The sequence below is a fragment of the Catharus ustulatus genome, chromosome 6 (assembly GCF_009819885.2).
Source record: "Catharus ustulatus isolate bCatUst1 chromosome 6, bCatUst1.pri.v2, whole genome shotgun sequence".
Lineage (NCBI taxonomy): Eukaryota > Metazoa > Chordata > Aves > Passeriformes > Turdidae > Catharus > Catharus ustulatus.
The window spans coordinates 23,815,576-23,836,659 of NC_046226.1; the positions used below are offsets into that span (position 1 = coordinate 23,815,576).

At 40.3% G+C, this 21,084-nt stretch overlaps 1 protein-coding gene across 1 annotated transcript in view; it reads right to left on the reverse strand.

The window, feature by feature from the left end:
• YLPM1 (YLP motif containing 1) overlaps nucleotides 1–21,084 on the reverse strand; it is a 35,070-nt gene that overhangs the window by 12,761 nt on the left and 1,225 nt on the right. The window contains exons 2-13 of the mRNA XM_033063749.2: nucleotides 15,868–16,104; nucleotides 14,732–14,926; nucleotides 12,821–13,563; nucleotides 8,455–10,770; nucleotides 6,003–6,108; nucleotides 3,749–4,229; nucleotides 2,545–2,637; nucleotides 2,014–2,188; nucleotides 1,720–1,865; nucleotides 1,173–1,360; nucleotides 503–565; nucleotides 93–212 (exon numbers count right to left, since the gene is read on the reverse strand). Coding sequence (XP_032919640.2) covers nucleotides 93–212; nucleotides 503–565; nucleotides 1,173–1,360; nucleotides 1,720–1,865; nucleotides 2,014–2,188; nucleotides 2,545–2,637; nucleotides 3,749–4,229; nucleotides 6,003–6,108; nucleotides 8,455–10,770; nucleotides 12,821–13,563; nucleotides 14,732–14,926; nucleotides 15,868–16,104 — 4,863 coding nt within the window. The remainder of the gene's footprint in view (nucleotides 1–92; nucleotides 213–502; nucleotides 566–1,172; nucleotides 1,361–1,719; nucleotides 1,866–2,013; nucleotides 2,189–2,544; nucleotides 2,638–3,748; nucleotides 4,230–6,002; nucleotides 6,109–8,454; nucleotides 10,771–12,820; nucleotides 13,564–14,731; nucleotides 14,927–15,867; nucleotides 16,105–21,084) is intronic.

Here is a 21,084-nt window from a genome sequence, read left to right on the forward strand (position 1 = left end):
TCCCAACCCACAGACTGGAATTCTGATTGCCACTGTTTTTCCAGAATGCCTTGTTTTTTTTGGAAAAAGAAAAGCAACAGAATTAAGACTACCTTCTTTTTAACTTTTTTCCCTGTATCTGGGTCTCTCTCCTCTTTCTCCACTTCAGTGATAAAGTAGTCATCCAGGCTGAGCACTCTTGGTGCAGGTCCTCCACATTCTACTTCCTTATCCTGGGAAGAAAGTAAAAACAAAGCATATACCTTTGGTGTAAAAATTCCATTCTGCTACACAGGATCTTCAAAATACTTTTGGTCAACAGCAGGTCACTGCTCAATACTCAAAACAAGAAGAGAGTAGTATCCCTCCTGCTTGCTAATAGTGGTGGAGATTCACGCAGCACATGAAGACATCAAACATGAAATAACAACAGACTTGAATTCCAGGAAAACAGAGAGCAAACAGCAAAGGAAGCACATGTAAAAGACAAGCAGCACTACACAGTGAGTGCCTGTTTACATACCCTGATGAGTTTTGCTACATGAGTCTTTCCGCTGCCAGGTAACCCTCTCATGATGATTACAATCTGAAACAAAGATCATGTAAGATGATACTGTACTACATTTAACAGACTGTCTTTTACAAAGATTTTCTTCTAGAGAATTATGTGCTGTGGGCTTACACACAATCCCATCAAGCACTCACTGTCTGTTTTAGAAACCAGGCTGTGAGAAATGGTAGTAGTTGCACATAATTCAGAGTTTTTGATGTTAATCATCTCAGTAGTTTAGGCTGTATGTTATAGATCTGGTTCAATTTCACTAATTTCTTACATTCAGCTGAATGAAACTTACCTAAATGTTTAATAGCCTAAACTGTGCTCTTTGGTGTATTGCCAAATCTCTGTGTAAAGTCATGTCTTTCCCCTGATACATCACAAACCAAAGTGAAGACCTCAGAGGAGGCCAAAATACCTTAATATTACACACTAATTTGCTTGGAGCATTCCCAGGAAGTTTACCTCTCCTGTGGACTCCTAATACTACAACACTCCAGGTGTCTGCAAAGGAACCAAGCTAATTTCCAAAGCTTCCTCAAATGTACACTTGCCCCCAACATACTATATCCACCAGTATTTTATCTGAATACAGACCTTGTCAAAATTGTTTGTTGCTTTCAGAATGTATACTCACCCTCTCTGGCCTGCTATCCCGTCCTGGCGGCTTTAAAATATCATCTACATTCTTAGATTCTGGCTTCCTTTCTACTCGTGGAGCAGGTGGTGGCTGACGAGGCATTGATGGAGCAGAAATAGGAATCCTTTCCTCAGCATAATTTCTACGATCACCTTCAAATTCCAGTGTTTGGACAGAAGAATTTTCTTAGTTCAGTAAAATAAAAAAATTAAGATGTTCATACCCAGCTGAGCTGATTAAAACAGACCTTCATTATTTTAAGTTAAATTCATAGATATGTCCTCAAAAAAATTAAAATTTCTAGCCTTAAACCTATTGCAATCAAAGACAGTTTTTAGCAGAGTATATAATCTGTTTCATTCATGATCTCAACACCACTGAGAAACAAAACTAAATGCTACCACCTAAAGAAATTTTCCTGAATTATATATTCTGAACAAACAAATACTGCTAATCAATTAACCTTCTACTAATAATCTTCATTTCCGCAAGTCCATTATTTTTTATAATATTCTAGCATAACTTCAAGATTGAGAAACTGTACCTCCAAACATGGAAGGCCCATGATCATATGCTGGACGATCTGTCTTTCGTTCGTATGGTGGTCTTTCAAAACCACCTCGCCTGGAGGACGGATGGTCCTTCTTGTCACGGTAAGACTGAGTTCTTGACGGTGTAGTAGGAAGAACCCTGCCAAAACAGTATTTCATGTATTTTGTGCATTTTTGTGAAGTTCCACTATGGATTCCAGAGTGAAAGGAACATGGCAAAATGGACAGTCTGATACACAAAACAGCCTCAACTGTACTGATTTCCATAGTGTTCCAAAATCACATACCTATCATCTCGGGGATGCCGCTCTTTTTCAAACCTCTCTCGTTCGTAGTCCACAGAACCACGGTCTCTGTGCAATTCCCGATCTCTCTTGAAATCCCGATGATCTGTGTTGGAATTACCTTGCCGATCAAAATAAGGCTCACGATCTCTTTCTCTGTTGTAGCGACCTGGATGATCTAAAGGGAGAAACCAATGGAAATCCAAACAACTAATTTGGAAAAAGAAGGCAACAGGTAAGAGTGCAAGCAAAGCATATGACATGTGAGCTAGGGTGGACTTAATCAGACAGTCTTCCAAACTGTAATAGACAGCCATACGGAGCAATCCTACTTAAAGTTACCAAACTGAATTTTTAAAGTGGCTAGGTTATTAACTGCAGTACTCCTCTTAATACATAATTTTATGGACCTCTGAAGAAAATAAAGTGTTGTAGCTTAAACAAGAGTTATTTAGGTCAAACAAGCTCTCAGTGTCTTACAACTTTTCTTAAGAGCTTAACTACCTTTTTGAAAGTTAGCCAAGCACCTCCTACCTTTTTGAAATGTTTGCCTGTCTGGTAGAGGTTCTGGACGAAGAGTTACCCTCTCCCCATATGGAATCTGTTCCACTTTACTGGTAGTTATATCTGGTTGAAAATAAACAAAAAGGTAATTAAGGTTTTAAAACACATATCTTGCATTTTCTTTCCTCTTCATGAAAAGTAATCAGTCAATGGCATCAAAAGTGACTAGAACAAATTACCATCATTTCTCTTAATGGATAATGCAAAAAGAGCTTTACGTAAATAAACAGCACCATGGTTTTTAAAGGCTAGAGTGGGTTTGTGTATGTGGAAGTAAACCACTTCATCTTAACGTCCCATCTTAATAGGACTTCTGCCTTTTCAGGTGAGTTCAGGTAGTATGCAGTGTAAGAAAATTATAAACATTAAAATGCTCTCTAAGTTTCAGTAACTCATAGAACTACTGTAATGTCAAGAATAGTAACTGAAAGTCTCACAACAATGACATTTTTTCTAACAGCTTTTAGTAAAACATCTACTTAATGGAACAGATACGGCTTCCAGTCCTGTTAGACAGAGTCTTTAAATGACAATGTACAATTTAAGAACTTCTTTATGACATGATTTCACTCCTGTTAAAGGAGGCAGATAAATTCCATTTAAAAACTAATGTTGAATTTCAGCTTTGGTAAGATCAATAGTAAAAAGCAGAGCCCTCCACTACTTATGCGGTAAACACCTGTACAGGGTGCATGGTCTTCAAAACCAGACTCTGTCTCTCTCTCTGGCTAGAGGGCACCTCATATCCATTATGCGATATATAAATAATGCAAACACCAGCCACAATCTGCTTTAAACCACTAAATCACACTTAACTGTAACCGTCCAAAGTATCTTCGAGACCACTTACTTCCACATTCACAAAGGGATTAAGGGGAAGTAACAGTATCAATCTAAATACCACACATCACTTTGTGTTTATTAGAAGTACGCATGACTATACACCATTCGTGGAATAACAGCCATGGAATATACACTGTTCACCAACACAAAATAGCTCTTTCTAAAAGCATCAAGAAAAACACTAAACTCAGAGTCATAACTAGTTAGAGGTTAGAGACTCCTTATAACTGCACTGCTCAGCATTACATCATTAATGCACACAAGTCTACACATTAACTGCAGAACATGCATACTTTGCATGGCACACACCTTTAAAAAAAAAAATACTCACCTCGCCCGTGGCCATAATCCACCGTTTGCTGAATGATGGGTGCTTTAGGAACTGGTGGAATAACTGGAGGAAGGGACACTGGTACAGCTGATGGCATGGAGGTGTGGACGGCAGGAACTTTCACAGGCGAGGAGACAGGTGGAGGCATCATCGACTCCTGTTTACACAACTCGTACTCCATATTTGCACCTTTATCCTCATTTGTGTCCCACAGTCCATGGAAAGAGTCCTCATCCCAGCGTTCCTGTTCCACAGCAGAAGGTGATGGTTTTAAAGACTGACCATGACTTGGGGTTGTAGTTGGAGTAGAAATTGGAGCATGGGGCCTTGTCATAGGTGTAGCAGGCCTTGCCAGTGGGGCACTTGGTCTTGTCACAGGGGTGGGCTGTCTGAACAACACGGGAGGCTTTATAATAACAGCAGGAGAAGGTTTAATAGCTTGGGCTTCTAGTGGTGCCTCTGAAGAGAGCTGAGAAGAGACCTAGATGCAGAAAGCACTTTTAATGTAGATCTGTAAACTAACCTTCTCTCATCCTCAGTATGTGCAATGGAAATTGGTAGTCAAATCATACACATTTTCTAGTACCTCCATCAGGGTGCTACAGTAGGAGGACTATTTTTGAAAACTGGTGGTATGATTTAATTTTGTGTTTGTTCACTATGTGAAGGCTTAAACACCACTTATTTTCCTCAAAATAACCTTACCAATTTTAGCTCCAGTAGGCCTATCTCAGTTCAAAAGTGTCTACTGTTTTATTCCCAAAGACTCCTGCTGTCTGCAAAGATTCCTGCTGTCTGTGTGAAGGCTGAAAATCTGAAAGTAGGGCAGTTTGGTGAGATGCAAAAGGATTGATAAGGCCAGTTTCTTTCTGGAAAAATTCACAGAGAGCAGAAATACCTGGAAAACCCTTAAAACCAATATCAGAACAACATAAGAAATTGAAAGGTTTTGCCTAGTGGAAAACCAAACCAAATCCTTCATGAATCAAACATCCACAAGAAACCCCATGCATTACAAGACTCTTCAGCATCAAGAGCAGATGCCAAGTTACAGGCAGCCTTATTAACAACACGCAACAAAAATTGCAGAATGGTTGTAGACACAAAGTTGAGCTCTGTAATAACAGCTCAAAGTCGCAGCAGAAATATCTGGAGGCAGGAATTCCAAGAAAGAAAAAAGCTGTTGGAAACACCTAAACAGATGAGTCTGACATACAAAATATCAAAATTGAGTAAAATAACTTCCTAAAGGCATCAACATACCTGCAGTTCTTGATAGCAAACCAGTTCCGTTATTTTACTTTACAGACACTGCAAACAAGGAAGAGATCACCTAGGCAAAAAGAAAACTTGCAGTGCCTCATTCACTGCATAACACTTCTCTGGACTGAGGGACAAAAAAAGGTTGGTCTGGCTAAATGTCAGACCAAGAACACCTTATGATTAAATGTATTGGTGTCAGTAACTTTGGGGTTAAGATGTGATGAAGAATAAAAACTGTGCACCAACTCAGATATCTCCTCCCATACACATTTAACAAAACTGTTTACTCATTCTAGAAAGGATTTATCAACCTGAGTTAGCATGACTGCAGAAGTTCAGTTGATTTCTGAATTATCAAAAAACCCAAACGTAAGCATCTGAGAAGAGTTCCCAGAACTGCACAGGAAATTAAGCAGTAGAGGAGTACTTGTATCACCACAGAATGGAGGTACACAAACATGAGTTTCCATGCACTTTATGATACTCTAGAAGGTAGTAAGAATTCCCAATAAAAACAGTAAACAAAAGGCTAATACTCATACTACATCGAAATATCTCAATTTCTGATTGACATATCCTCAAATTTTTCCAACCTCAGAGAGGAGATAGCTCCTGAAGTAGGAAAAGTAGTGCAAATTGAAAGAACTTAAGCAAGGAAAGGCAGGGCCTTCTTGTGAACTTTACACCCCTGTTTTGGAAGAGCTCACCTCTTTTGCACATTATCCCACAGCAATCTAGACTGTTGAACCTATTGTGCCACTGTCCCTGACGGGTCATACTCAGAAGACTTGGTGGACTGACTGAGTACAAAATGCTTTGGAAAATTTAAAGAATCGAAGAAGTTGTTTTGCCTCAACAGAAGATAGTTAAGGCTGTAAGGATAGCTGGGGAGACATTCCACAGAGAAGTGTGACCATCAGTGTGTAGAACCGGTTCAACATACATAAAGAGGAACAACTACCAACATGTTATCAGTGTAAGATGAATTTACCTGAAAGGCACCTGGCCTTGTGCTTGTGTTCTGTGATCTTGGAGAGTCCTGGGTGGAAATGTCAGGTTTGAACTCCTTCAACTTCTGTAGTTGTTCTTTTTGTTCCCTGCACATGCATCGTAAGAAAGTGCTATCAGTCTATAGCTTAAATTAAAAATTAAAGAAATCAATGCTCATGGTGAAAACACATGCTACATCAGCATCAGAGATGAAGCCATAAGAAGAAAAGGACATAGCAAGCTTTACATGGGAAATGCTGTGATTGAAAAATCCCTGTTTCACATCCACCTAACCATGGAAGTGTTTAGTGTATTCGCTGCATGCTTTTTGATCACAAGTTTCCTGAGACATGCAGTTATGCTTTTGTGCTTTGCCAGAACTACTCCATTTGAACAGTAAGGAGCAAAGCTGGATTTTTAGCTTCTGTCAACACCTTCTGCACGCAAGAAACCCCTCGGAAATGCATAAATAAGTGCTCTCAGTTACTTGCTCTGGTTCACATGGTAACAGGATTGAGGTCAACAAAGCACAAGAGATTCCAATACATAAAAAAAATCAAACAGTGAGTCTAACTTCAGCTTTTTTTGTTTACATATCAAAATGCTATTTAATACACAACCAATGCATAGTCTACAGAGCAGAGATCAGGTTCAGTTGTGAGTACTACAATCACTGGATTACAAAGTTCTAGTGACTATGATTTCCTTTCCCTTCAGTTTTGGTTAGCATTTTTTAATCTAGGTTTTTCAATTGTTATTAACTCTGTGTATTGAAGCAGTTTCTAAATAAGAACAAAGAATGGGATCCCTCTGTAACAAGACATAACAGCAAACACTTTAATGAGTAATGCATCTGTTTAGTGTTGAACAGAAAGGGAACTTGGCTCAAAGAAAAGAATCCTCAGTACTTTGTAAATATAAAGAGTAAACTGACTACTACACTAGATCACAAATACAGAACAGTCTGCAGCTGAGAGTATGCTGTTTAACACACAATAAAAGCAAAGCCAGATGAAGGTTTTAGTTTTGGAGATGAAAGCACTTATGTACCACACTACTGGTATAACTCTTAGCTCAAAAAATCCCCATAAAATTAATAAGCAATCTCCATAAAGTTGTTCCTACTATTCAGACCTAAATCACCTGCCTATAAGAACCTAATGAGAAGTACCAGTGTAACTAATTTTAAGATTATCCTCATATTCTATTAAAAATCAATACCATGTTTATATTTCCCCTTTTCTGGCTTTGAAAGATGTAACTACCTTTTACAGAAAACATTTTAGTGACTATGTTTAAAATATTTCAGCCTTAACAAATCACTCTCGTAGTGATTCCCTAACTACAGTCCTTAGCCTAAGTGACTGGCTTGCAGTTAGTCACAATAAACAGCAAAACATATGCCTGCCAACTGAGGCAATGGGAAAGTCAGGAAGCTGAAAATAATCTATTACTCCAAACTTCTAGGAAATACTACTTTATAACACAGATTCCACAGTTAATAACATTATTGAATTAATGTAATTGCAGTAAATTATTAAATTATTCAGAATAAAAGTTGTCTCTTTAAAAAAAATATATTTTTCTTGCATTTTGGCATGCAACTAAGACCTTCCAAATGGAACAGGTGCTCAGCAATTTTACAAATCTGAAAAAGAAACTGAAGAAAAGTGCAAAACATCTCTATCATGTGAAATGGATTGGGTTGAAAGGGACCTCTAAAATCCTCTAGTTCCAGTCCTCCTTTCACTAGATTAGATTGTTGAAAGCTTCATACAGCCCAGTCTCTCCTATTACTAATTTCATAACAGAGACTTATCAAAACCTAGTAGTTGCTTTCTAAAAATGTAGTCATGATGAACTCTAGTATTCATATCCTCCTAATTGTTACATCACTCCTTTTATGTTGATTCCCAGAACTTAAGATCAACCAAATTTGAAAAATTGTTCACTGACAATATTGGGTTTCAAATGAGAAAGCTCTATAAAACAAACAAACACACAAATAAAAACACACCTATGCTTTAACTTAAAAGTAAGCAATATCAAAAAAATTAAATAGGTTTTAAGACCCACATTAATGTAGCTCTTAATGAGGGGTAAGTACTAAAAAGTAAGTATCACTAAGCTCATCTGACCCCACAAAAAAGACTGAAAAGCAATTATCCACAGGTTTATTTGAGGATAACAAAAAGATTGGTCCGGTGATGGGACAGATCTCTTCCTGGAAAGTAACATACAGGGAACACCATATTCACGGGGAAAAGGACAATCATCTATTTAAGAAAAAAAGTCCATCTACAAAAGTTGTGATAAATGTACTCCAAATAACTTGTTACATATGAGCCCCTGCTATCATACTGTGGGTAAAAGAAATGAAGCCATCACTGTGTTGATTCAAATGGATCCCACAGAATGGGATTCCTACTCAAAATCAGAACCAGGCAACTCACCGAAGCATTTTGAGCTCCTGGGCAGCCTTCAGAATTATCTCATGCTGTCTTTGGCTTAGGACCATCACTCCTCCCAAGGACTGGTCAGAGTCCAGGTTTGAATCTGCTCCCAGCATATCAGAGGAATGTGAAGGTGGAGGAAGGGATGAATCTGAGTGGTCATCCAAAGACCGCAGTCTCTCTCCATCATCTGGATACCACCTATCCGACAACCGTTCCCTCTCCCAGTCCGTCCTTTCAGGAAGGTAGTCTTGCTTCTCCCGCCATGTGTCGTATCTCTCTGGATATTCTCGAATCCTAAGTTCCCCCCTGTCTTGGAGGTCTCTGTCATAATGATCTCTGTTCCTATCATCCCTCCACCTATCTTCACGGTACCTGTCCAGAGGTGGAAGGGGTGGCAATGGTGGTAGAGGGGGGATATCCAGGTCACGATTCCCCATTTCTCTGTCATCCATAGGTCTCATGTCCCAGTCTCTATCCCATTCTCTGTCTAAATCTTGATCATAAATATCTGAGGACCTTGCAGTTCTATCGAGATCTCTCTCTAGATCCCTTTCTCTTGGCCTTTTCCAGTCATCCCACCATGAATCTCGTCTGTCATGATCAGATGATAAAGGAGGTAGTGGTGGTAGGGGAGACAATGGAGGCAGCGAATGGTGGGACTGCAACCTGTCATCTCTGTCATATGCATGTACAGAATCATCCTGATAATCAGAGTTGTGATCTCTCCAATACTGTTCTCTTTCCCACTCATCCAACTGCTCATGCTCCAAAGACGGGTCATCTTGACTATCTAAAGGAAACTCCTCTTGCATTGTATCATCTTCATGACCCCAAGAACCCCTGAATGGTTCATCTCGATGGTAGGGAGGCAATTTGTCAGGGTCATCTCCTAGGTGAATGGGTTTACCCATATTGCCTGTTTCAGATCTTCCTGCTTCCCTCTCATGGCTATCTCCCCTCCTGATGGGACACCTCTCCCGGCTACCTGCCCGCCTGACCAGGTCCCTTTCGCGGCTACCTGCCCGTCTGATGGGGACCCTCTCACGGCTACCTGCCCGCCTGACGGGGACCCTCTCGCGGCTACCTGCCCGCCGCATGGGCTCCCTCTCGCGGCTACCTGCTCGCCGCATGGGCTCTCTTTCCCGGCTACACGCCCGTCTGACCGGGCCTCTCTCCCGGCTTCCAGCCCGTCCCCTATCCCAGCTGCCAGTCCGTCCAGGTGGCTCTCTGTCTCGGTTAGAGAATACCCTCTCATGGCTACCTGACCGTCCACCCAGTCCTCTCTCTCGGTTGCCTGACTGTCCCTCTGGAATCCTCTCCCTGCTGCCTGATCGTCTATCTGGCATCCTCTCCCTGCTGCCTGCTCTCCTGAACATTCCCCTGCCACGGATAGATGCCTGCCTAGCCTGCCCTCTGCCTCTGTATACATATCCTCTACCACGGCCATCGTCCATCCTGCCCATTCCCCGGCCATGGCCATCATCCATCCTGCCCATTCCCCAACCACCATCCATCCTTCCCATTCCACGGCCACCGTCCATCCTTCCCATTCCCCGGCCACGGCCCATTCCCCAGCCGCGGCCATCCCCCTGCCCTCTGCCACGGCCCCTTCCTCTGCTTCCTGGTCCCTTTCCTCTATCTTCATGCATAAATGGCCCTCTTCCACTGCCTTCTGGTCCAGGTAGGCCCTGGGTGCTATCTGAAGCAGTCAACTGGCCATCTGTTGAATCCAAATCCTGATTTCCTGTTACAGAGGCTACTGTATTCTGGTTCTGGATAGGTGGAGTGGGTGCCTTGGACTCTTCTACTTGCTGGTTGGGATCATGTGAACTCCATGTCCACTTTTTAGGAGGATCTGAACTAGGTTCTTTGACATCAGGCTTGGATGGTTCCTGCTGAGTGTCTGTCAGGTCCTCATTTGGCTCAATGGGATCTGCACTCTGTGCATCAGGAGTAGACTCTGTTCTGGTTACAGACTGCTGATCAGCAGTTGTGTCTGTAAAAGGTTCTTTGCTTTCTGACTGTGAGTCTGTCTGTGCCTGTTGCTGCTGCTGCTGCTGTCCCAAATGAGGTCTGGGCCCCATCCACCGTGGACCGCTAGGTCGGGAACCGTGTCCATGTGATGCATTTGTTGTATAAAATTGTCCTGCTGGTCCTCGTGGGATAGACCCCCATCTACTTGAAGATTGTCCATCCGTATTCTGTCGGTCAAAACGTGACCTGTATCCTTCTGAGCGCTGGGAGTCAAAACGAGGTCCTCTCTGTCTTGAGCCTTCAAATTTGTCGTATCCTCTTCCTCGGGGTCCATCAAATCTACAGATGGCATAATAGAAATTTTATTCAAATGAACAAGTCATATTAAAATCCTGTAGATTAATTTTACGCAAAATAGAGAACTCATGTCTAAACTCAAGTTGGGATTCACTGTACATAACTGGATGAGTCAGGAAGGCCAAAGCATGGTTGAAGCTGAACTTTGCAAGGGATGCAACGAAAGACTTCTATAGGTACATCAGCCAGAAAAGTCAAAGAAAGCGCACCCCTTGGACAAACACAACTGGCAAACTGGTAATGATGCATGAGGAAAAGATGCAGATACTCAACAACTTTTTTGCCTCAATCTTCACTGAGTGGATGAACTGCAAGACAGGGACTAGGGGCGCAAAGTCACTCTCACGATAGGAGAAGATCAGGTTCACGATGACTTGAAGAACCTGAATATATGTAAGTCTATGGGACCTAATGAGATACATCCCAGAATACGCAGGGAATTTGCTACTCCACATGCCCACTCTCCACGGTATCTGGAAAATGGTGACAATCGGGTGAAGTACCTGGTGACTGGGAAAAGGAAAATACTGCACCTATTTTTTAAAAGGGTAAAAAGAAGGACCCTGAAAACTACTGACATGTGAATCTCACCTCTGTACCTGGGAAGATCATCCCAGAAGCTATGCTAATGCACATGGAGGACAGGGAGGTCATTGGAGACAACCAGCGTGGCTTCATCAAGGGCAAGTCCTGCCAAACCCGTGGCCTTCTATGATGGAGTGACTAGTGGATAAAGAAAGACCTATGGATGTCATCTATCTCGACTTCTTTAAGGCCTTTGACATGCATCCCCACAACAGCCTTCTTTCTAAATTGGAGAGAGATGGATTTGATGGAGGGGACTATTTGGTGGATGAGGAACTGGCTGGATGGTCACATCTAGAGGATAGGGAACAACGGCTCAATGTCCAAACACAGATCAGTGACAAGTGGTGCCCCCCAGATAACTGCAGTGAGCACTGTTTTGTATCGTCGTCAATGACAGACATTGGCATTGAGTACACCTTCAGCAAGTTTGCAGAGGACACCAAGCTGAGTGGTGTGGGTGACGTGCCTGATGGACAGGATGCCATTTAGAGGTGCCTAGAAAGGTTTGAGTAGTAGATCCATGGGAACCTCATGTGGCTAAGTACAAGTTCAGGACACCTGGGTCAGGGTAGCTCCTGGACTCAATACAGGCTAGGCAATGATGGGATTGAGAACCGCCCTGCCGCAAAGGACTTGGGGGTGCTGGTGGATGAAAAGCTGGAGAACCAGAAATGTCTGTTCAAAGCCCAGAAAGACAACCTGTGCCTATCGTTGCCTATCACTGAGCTCTAAACTAACACATATAAAAAACATGCACTAGCAAGTCATGAAAACAGTCTGTTAAGAACTGTACATCCAACAAATCCTCAGGAACAGAAACCCTTTTTAAAAACTATCAGGAGGTAGAAAATTATTCATTTATATAAAGCTCATGTACATTGCTAACAATTCAAAAATTATTATTCATGATTGATCCCTTTGCCATGAAGATATTATTGTAAAGTCTATGCAAGGATAGAAACAATTGAACAGAACACCACTGTCCTTTGATTCAGTAGACATCACTCCAACCCGTCTTGAACTACTGAGCAGACAGAATAGATGTCATTTCTACACCCTGATACAATGTATTAAAGAAAAACATTCAAAAAATAAGATCTTGGATTAAATTATATAGCAGATATAAAATCAGCAAAGACATATCAAATATTTACAACAGCTTTCCTATTTTCAAAGAAAGAGCAGCATCCCTAAGCACTTCACTAAAAAATAAAAAAAGCAACGTACTCTAGATTATGCTCAGGTGAAAGATGTCTATACATCCTTGCTTTAAAAATACAGAGAGCATGATGTGCATCTATCAAAAACAAAACCTCTACTGAACAAATACACTCTTCACACATACTGAGAAAGATTTGAGAATAAGATATATATTTCATTTCTTAACAAATCACTGCAAATCCTGTAGTCTGGAATATGTATAAATCAACAAAAACATTCTTACCTAGGGCCTCTAGGCCCTTCAAAACGTGCTGATCTGGGAGGATCTGGAAGCAATCCACCTGACCTCACTGGTTTATCCTGCACAATAGGCATGTGTGTTGAAGACACTGCAGAAGTGCCTTTCAGTTCCCCACACTGTTGCTCAGATGAAATATTTACAGTTTGTTTATTAAGATGACCTTGAGACTTCCCGTGGTCAGATGAGCCAAAGGATGAACCTACTTGAGAGTGATAAGGTGAATAGCTAGTTGAACTAGCTACTTTTGATGCATAGGTACCAGGGGTGGGAAGGAGAGCTGGCCTTGGTGTCTCAGTAGCTTGACTGCTTTGAGAACTGGCTCCTGAAGAGACAGAAGAGTTGGGTAACTGAGAAACAGAAGAGAGAGGCGGGGGGACCAGTGGAGATGTAGTTGAAGGTAAAGTTGGAGGCATAATAGGAATGCCACCTTGACCAGTTTGGGAATATGGAATAAATGGAGGTGGCAGTGAAACATTTGCAGGATATTGATTCTTCAGATTTTGGAGTGAGGTCACTTTTTCCTGCAGATGTGACTGAGTGACCTTCATCTGTTCATCCCATGCTTTCCACTGTTTCTCATACTCTTGAAGCTGGTCTTTGTGAGGGTAGGTTTGAAGCTGATGCTGCCACTGCTGGTTCATTGATCGCTCCCAATCTTTATGAAGCTGCTGGAACTGTTTTTGCTGTGCCTCGTAATGTCGCAGCTGCATTTCCACTGACATTGTCTGCAATGAGAACAAGAACAGGTTCAAAGTACTTTAGACAGTCAGTTACTCTCAGAGCCATGTATTTCAGTATCACTTGTAATATCACAATTTCTGATGACTTGGTCGCAAGCCTGAGGACGAACTACTCTGAAAAAAAAGGCAAACACCAACAGTGACATCTAAAGATATTGTGAAAATTTACATATTTTATTACTATATACTATATCTATGTATAGAAGACTTCAATAGGATAGCTGAAGAAACCTATAATCTGTATACACTATTATTACTGGATCCTGACAATGGCTAAAGTCAAATCAATCTTCACATATATACACTATGTGACTATTTCTCAAGGTTTCAGTTTTTGCTATTAACCCGCTCAGAATGACCTCAGCTGTCTGCAATTATTCTTCTCTAAGCCTTTGCCAGATCTTATTTGCACAAATGAAGTTTCTTTCAAGGAGTTCTGTCTTTCATTATGTCAGGAAATAATAATATTCATGGTTAAATCTTGCCTGAGATTTTTAAGGTTTATCCAAAGAGATTTATTAAAAAAAAGAAACGCAGACCGCCCAACCTACAAGGAAATGCTTAATGTACGAACTCTACCAACCAGTAAGAGCTGACTCAACTCTCTAATACAGTAATCAACTTCTACTTAAAAGCTTAAAGGTTAAAATACTGGTTTCAACTGATTACTTGAGTTAAAAATAATGTGAGATACTGATTTTCTTAATTACATTTACTGTCTATTTCTGGCATCTACAATTATCATTGTACATATTTATTTTTTTAAAAAAGAGCAGCTTCCAAATTACACTGTGCAATCATCTGTTTACCTGACCTTTTTGAATTGTTCCTCAAGTGGCAAAACATTCAAAGCTGACTAAATTCAATATTGTGTTCGGCTCTGCTCCCGAATCACCTAGATATATCTGAAAAATCTTACAAGAAGAGTAAAGTCTTGTATTTCTCAGCCTACTGAAGCTTCATCACCATCTGTCATGGCTTTTTTCATTCTGAAGTTGAGCAGGGAAAATGGATATAAACTTCTACCCAAGCAGAAAAAGTAGCTAGACAAATGAGCCAACCATCACAAATTATTCAACATATTTTTCAGCAGACTGTGAGTGCTGGGTGACTCAGGATGTATATCAAATACCAACTCCTTATTGTGTCTCACCTCTAAATGTGGAGGCTGTTGCATGATCTGTTGATACTGCTGTACTATCTGCTGCAGCTGAGCATGCTTCTGCATTATTCTCTGATATTGAAATCCAACCCGGTGATGGGGGTGCTGCTGCCACTGAGCTGCTGCCGCTTGCAATTGCTGCAATCTCAAATCCTCCTCAGGGTCATCAGGAGGTTCAATATTGAGCTACAGAAAAAGGTAAACACTATAAATAAAGGGAAGTTGCTTCTGTCAGAAAAAAATACACTTGGTCACTACATATTTTACAGGAATTTTCTCACTGTTCCTTACTTTATCACTCTATTTCAGTGTTTCAGCCACCCACAACTTCTGGAAGGCTAATTTTTATCCCACCTTTCCTTAATGTGAACATATCTTTTCCCAATGTGAACAGTCTAATCTAAAGGTTAGGGTGAAGGCAATTACGTTATTCATAAATAAACTACCCACAGGAAACAGATTAATGAAAATCTGTCATCTGTTGCTCACAGCAAAGGTAATAAGAAACAGTGGTTTTTCAAGATGAAGTACAGTAACCCAAGTGCATTATTTCTGCCACTTTGTAGGAACCTGCATGCTGTAAATTAAAGTGGAGCACATACTGTTCAAACATCAATCATGACCTCCATCTATTATACAGTAATTGTTACTGAGCATGCTGATGAAAAACCTCTGCATTATTCTTGGCTTTCAGACCAAATCTAACGCACATAGGGAAGGAGAGCCAGAATTCACAAACAACCAGAGAGAAATTAAGACGTAGTATCTTAAACATAGCATTCCTCAACTACCTGATTGAGTACCTACCTACCTGAGTATCAGGTACCTACCTGATTTTGCATTTCAGTATCATAAGGTGCTCTCACAGACAAAGATGACAATGTTGTGGAAGGTTCAGGGGAGTCAGCTCAGACTTGCCTGGTGCATGTATGGGTGAATATGCAATTTTATACACAAGAAATGTATTTTCTAATTGGTGCAGCTTTAGTAAATGCTTTTTTTAAGACTGCTTCACAACATTCAGTTATCATTAACAAAGTGTATATGAGAATTTGACGGCATTAATTTTCCTCAGGTTTTGGCTTGTCTAGGACACAAATGGAGTGGCATCACATTACAAAGCCTACCTGAGTTTCAGTGGATGTAAGAGAAGATTCATCTTCTTTGGATGCTGGAGGCAGGGATTCATTAAGAGGGGGAGGGTCAGACTGTTGAGTTGAAGTGCTCATTTTCCCTTCTTCAGACTTTGCTCTCTGTTCATCCTTCACTACTGGACTTTTAATCTGCTGCTGCCCCTGAGCATGGGCTTTTGCCCTTTGCTGCAGGCTAAGCAGGTGCTGCTGGTACCAGTATTGCTGCTGTTCCTGTAATAGGTGTAAATTTTCTAAGACAGTTTCCACAAGAAAAACAACAAAAAATCATTAATGATTGTCACTAGAATCATACCGTAGAGAAGTTTTTAAAATCGTTTTGAGGAAAAACTCACTTCTTCAGCAATGGATGTCAGAAGATCAAATCAAAATTCAGAAACCACATTGTGATGCACAGAATTTACTTTTTACCCCAACAAGCTTATTATTCTGTAACTACAGCAAATAATAATAACAAAAATCTGGAACAAATGCAATAATAAGCAAAATTACTACAGACATGCCCTAAGTACCATATTTATTGGTTCTAGAGCTTTTTATATCTAAGAACTACAGTTCTAGAGCTTTTTATATCTAAGAACTACAGTAAAGAGAAAAAGAAGGAAATGTACAGAAGACATGAAGGGGACAGAGAACACAGACATCAAGTAGACTAAAAATGACATTTGAGAAATTGTGGTGAAGATGTTTGAACAAAGCTATGGAAAGTAAAAAGAACAATTAGAACCAGTATATAGTGAAGATTACGTATCACCTGAGTTCTCATTAATCCTGATTCATTCAATAGCTGAAGAGGGAAGCAGGTATAATTGCACCCAAAAAAATGATCCATTTAAGAAATAATAAGCTTTCTTTTTAAATATTTCAGGGCAGAATTAAGAGTACTCAAGGGATAACAGAAGCTTCAAAAAGTAAGCTGCCACTACCATAAAGAACAAAATACTAAACATAGGTATCTCAACACTTAAATAGTAGTGTCTTAAAGGAACCTGAATAAGAGCCAACAGTTCTGTATCTCTTCCAATATGAGAAATATCAGGCATCAAACAAATAGAAAGAATTCTGTGGGAGGCAGCTCTTCATCTGACATGGTCTTGTGCCACCAGAGTCCCTACTAGAGACCTATCCAAGGGCTACAATTTTGTGGATTCAAGGCATAGCTCAGAGAAATCTAGATATTTTAAAAATAAGTACACCATTTACAGCTAAGGCAGCTCCTGTATCTTAGGAAAATACTGCTATATTGCTACACCCTTGATTTTTTAAGTTGTTCTCTTAGTACCTGCTTTTAGTCACTACCAAAGATAGAATGATAAAATACTGTACTTTTTGGTCTAACCTAGCACAACCATTCTTGTGCTCTCAATTCCATCGCCTCCAAGAATCTCTGACTGATCTTCATCTTTTATACCTTCTGTTCTTCCTTTCCCTCTAAGCATGCACAGTTAAGAAAAAACACCTATATAAAGCCCAGTCAGAAACAGAAAAGAATCCAGATGCAGGCATTTTAAAACAAAAGTGTGACAACATCAAAGCAATAAGTGCCGTCTCACTTACTGCCAAATCACTCTGCCCATCTTAAACAGGTTTAAAAGATGAGTAATTTTTTGATAGAAACCTGCCTCATGCTCAGATCAGAAATGATGTTTTCTCTTGGTAGCAAACACAAACATGGAGCTGAATTAAAAATACTTCTGTAACTTGGAAATGAGGTCAATGAAATGAGAGACTATGCTTCACAGACTTTAAATTGATCATGCAATTATTCCTGTAATGAATATTTTTAACAAGAATATGTCTCAGAAAAGCCAAGAGTTTTGGGTGGAAGATATGTATTCACACTGCAGCATGGACTCTGTCAGAAACCTCCAACAACATGCTGAAAGAAGTGCAACTCAAGCTATACAAAACCTTATCCAACTATCCATCTCAAAAGGCAATATAAGGTGATTTGCCACCACGACGCTAGATGCCATGATGAGTGAGCACATGTTCTACTGCCACAGAATTGCTGGCTGCACAGATCTGTTTGTATCCTCCTCATTCCACCAACTGGACATAGGACTAGAAGTCAAAATATGACATGGGCTTTCCAGAGCTATGATAATACAATTACCTATTATTTTCAGCAGATGAGTCAGTGATACCTATTATTGTGCTATCTGAAAAGCATGAAAAAGGCAGAAAGGAAGATTTCTACAGCTTAGTTGGAGAAAAACAGAAGTGCTAGTGTAGAAAATTTTTCATGATGAAGAGTTCAGTTATTTGAGTGCTTACCTCATCACAATGACTTGTCATTCAACTGGACTTGTCATTTTTCAAGTCAAATTATAATCCTTAAACTCAGGGAAAATACAAGCATCAACGCAGCCCTTTTTCCATCTTTGGCTGACTAAGAGACTAAGCCTATTGCATTTTACAGGAACACTGAAACCAGCACTATCAGCTCCTGACCACAGGACATACCACCAAACAGGTTAATGCAAAGTCCACACCAAAAGACTAATCCAAAGTTAATACAGGTGACCCTAAGCCATAACATGATACCAATTTTGGGGGACACTATATCCTTTCCAGGTGAAAACTGCAGAAGAATGATATAGCACCCTCTAAAAAACAAAGAGGCTGTTTAAAGAGTGCAGCAATCTGGTAAATGGTGAGGTGGTAAAGCTGAGATATGTAGCTGAGATGTAGATAAATGCATATTTATGGGTACAGATGTACCCATACATCCTTGGAGCAGGAAGAGCACTGCCAGCAGGCTGAGGGAGGTGATCCTGCGCCTCTACTCAGTCCTGGTGAGGCCACACCTGGAGTGCTGTGTCCAGTTCTGGGCTCCTCAGTACAAGAGAGACTTGAACTCCTGGAACAAGTCCAGTGGAGGGCAATGAAGATGCCAAGGGAGTGGAGTACCTCTCTCTAGTAAGGACAGGCTGAGGGAACTGGGCCTGTTCAGCCATGAGAAGACAACTGAGAGAGGACCTCGTCAATGCACACAAGTATCTGAAGAGAGGGTGCCAAGAGAAAGGATCCAGGTTCTTCTTGGTGATGCCAAAAAACATGGAAAGGGGCAATGGGCAGAAACTGATGAACAGGAAATTCTACCAGAATATGAGGAAGAACTTCTCTAGCATGCAGGGGATTGAGCACTGCAAGAGACTATCCAGAGAAATTGTGGAGTCTCCCTCACTGAAGATACTCAAGAACTGTTTGGAATGCACAACCCAGTGCCATGTGCTCTGGGATGACCCTGCTTTAGCAGGAAGGTTGAAGCAGATGAGTCCCTGTGGTCCCTTCCAACCTTACCTATTCTGTGATACTGTAAACAAATAGCAGCGTACATACCAAAGTATCAGATGGAACATTAAGGAAGAACCACCATTATTTTAACTGGATTTGACAAGAATCCAGCAATTTAGTCCAATTATATACCCACAGAAGAAACTATGCTAAACTCACGATGTTGTCAAGGCAAAGAACAGTATCTTAGACAGGAAAGGAAAATAATAAAACACCAACTCATACACAAATTGCATAACATTTTCTGAGTTAAGAGAAAAACACTGATATATTTGTCTGCAGCCACTGTTACTGTGGGATGAGAACAAAAAGAATTGCTTTCAATTGCCAGTTTAAACAACTGCTTAATAGGATACTACAAATGACAAATTAGAGTTTCTTTACTCAGCTTTTCAGACTACCATCATGAGAGCATCACTACACTTAACTTTTCCTGCTCCTATTGTGTAAGAACTTGTTACTCCAAATTCTGTCTCATTTTATAGCCTAAAACCAAAATCTTACCAACCTGTTATAAAAATTTATTGCCAGGAAAGTATCATATTCCTTTTGAATTAACACTGAATTGTGAATGTGAGCAAGCAAACTACTGAAGATAGAAGCTGCTTGTATAAACACTCATAAACAAAACAACATTAACTTCAGCAGTATCCTGTTGCTTCCATATGTGAACCACAATAAAGCATTATTTGCAACTCTTCTGGGGAGTGTTTACTATTTTATCATTGAGCTCAATAATTTAAGAAGTCAACAAGCTGCCTCCATTCCAAATTAACACCACTTTCTACACGTGACTTTTTGAGGTTTTGGTTTTGTCATTAAAAAATTAAGTCTTGTTGTTACCACCGTAAAAGATCAATTAGTACTGTCCAAAACCATCATAAAATTAAGTGAAATTAACTGAAAGCACTACTTTGTCAGGCAGTAATTAGTTATATGGTACAAATGTAAAAATGGAATTTATATAGATACAATTAAAAAGGTGCCCCAGCAATTAGAGAATTTAAAGTGTCGGTGACTTCAATATGACACAACAGGATTTTTGCAAACCTAGCTTCAAATCAGAACCCCAAGATCAATTTACCAAAAAAACAGATTTAAATAAAGAAACTTTGAAGTATGCACTTCAATTTTGTTATTGCAGATGGATCCCAGTAAGATAACTCTAAAGCCATGCAAAAGCCTCAGTGCATCTGCCTAAACCATGTACATAGCTGAGGGCCTCAACACATGTGGCTCGCTGTGCATGCTGAACCTTAAGCCTGGATTGTCCCTGACAATGTAGATGAATGGTCCCATCAAGTTCACTGGAACTGGTCTCATTTAGGAAGTGAAGCACACAAACACTTTGCAGTATTTTGCTGCTAGCGTGCACGTGATAAACACACAGCAATAACATTTTTCACTTCAAGGCATTTCAGAACGTTTCTCTCCAATGCCCTATGCAATTTTTAACTGGAAGATCAAGCACATGTAGCACAAAATGTGGATTAAGTAGAGGGCAAGTAAATACTGCAACAGAAACATTTCTTCAGCTTTAACTGTGTGACAAGATTAAAATAGTCACAATTCTACACTGATCAGGCAGACAACTGCAACTCAACCAGTTAAAAAAAAAAAAAAAAGAAATCACTGAAGCCAAGTGACATCCCACAATGTGCAACAAGCAAACAGACTGTTACATCTCATAATAGGCAAGACAAAGCAAACGGGTTTAGGTGCGGGTCACACACACGCTGCGCTTTGGAATACATTGTGCAGAGACCAATGCACGCTCCAGAAAAGTAAAGTCAGCCAGGATTTACACTTTTCCCTAAACAATTTTTCTTGACAAATGACAATTTGTTACATCCCTACCGACCACCACTGGATAAATCAGCCTTTATGAAGTTT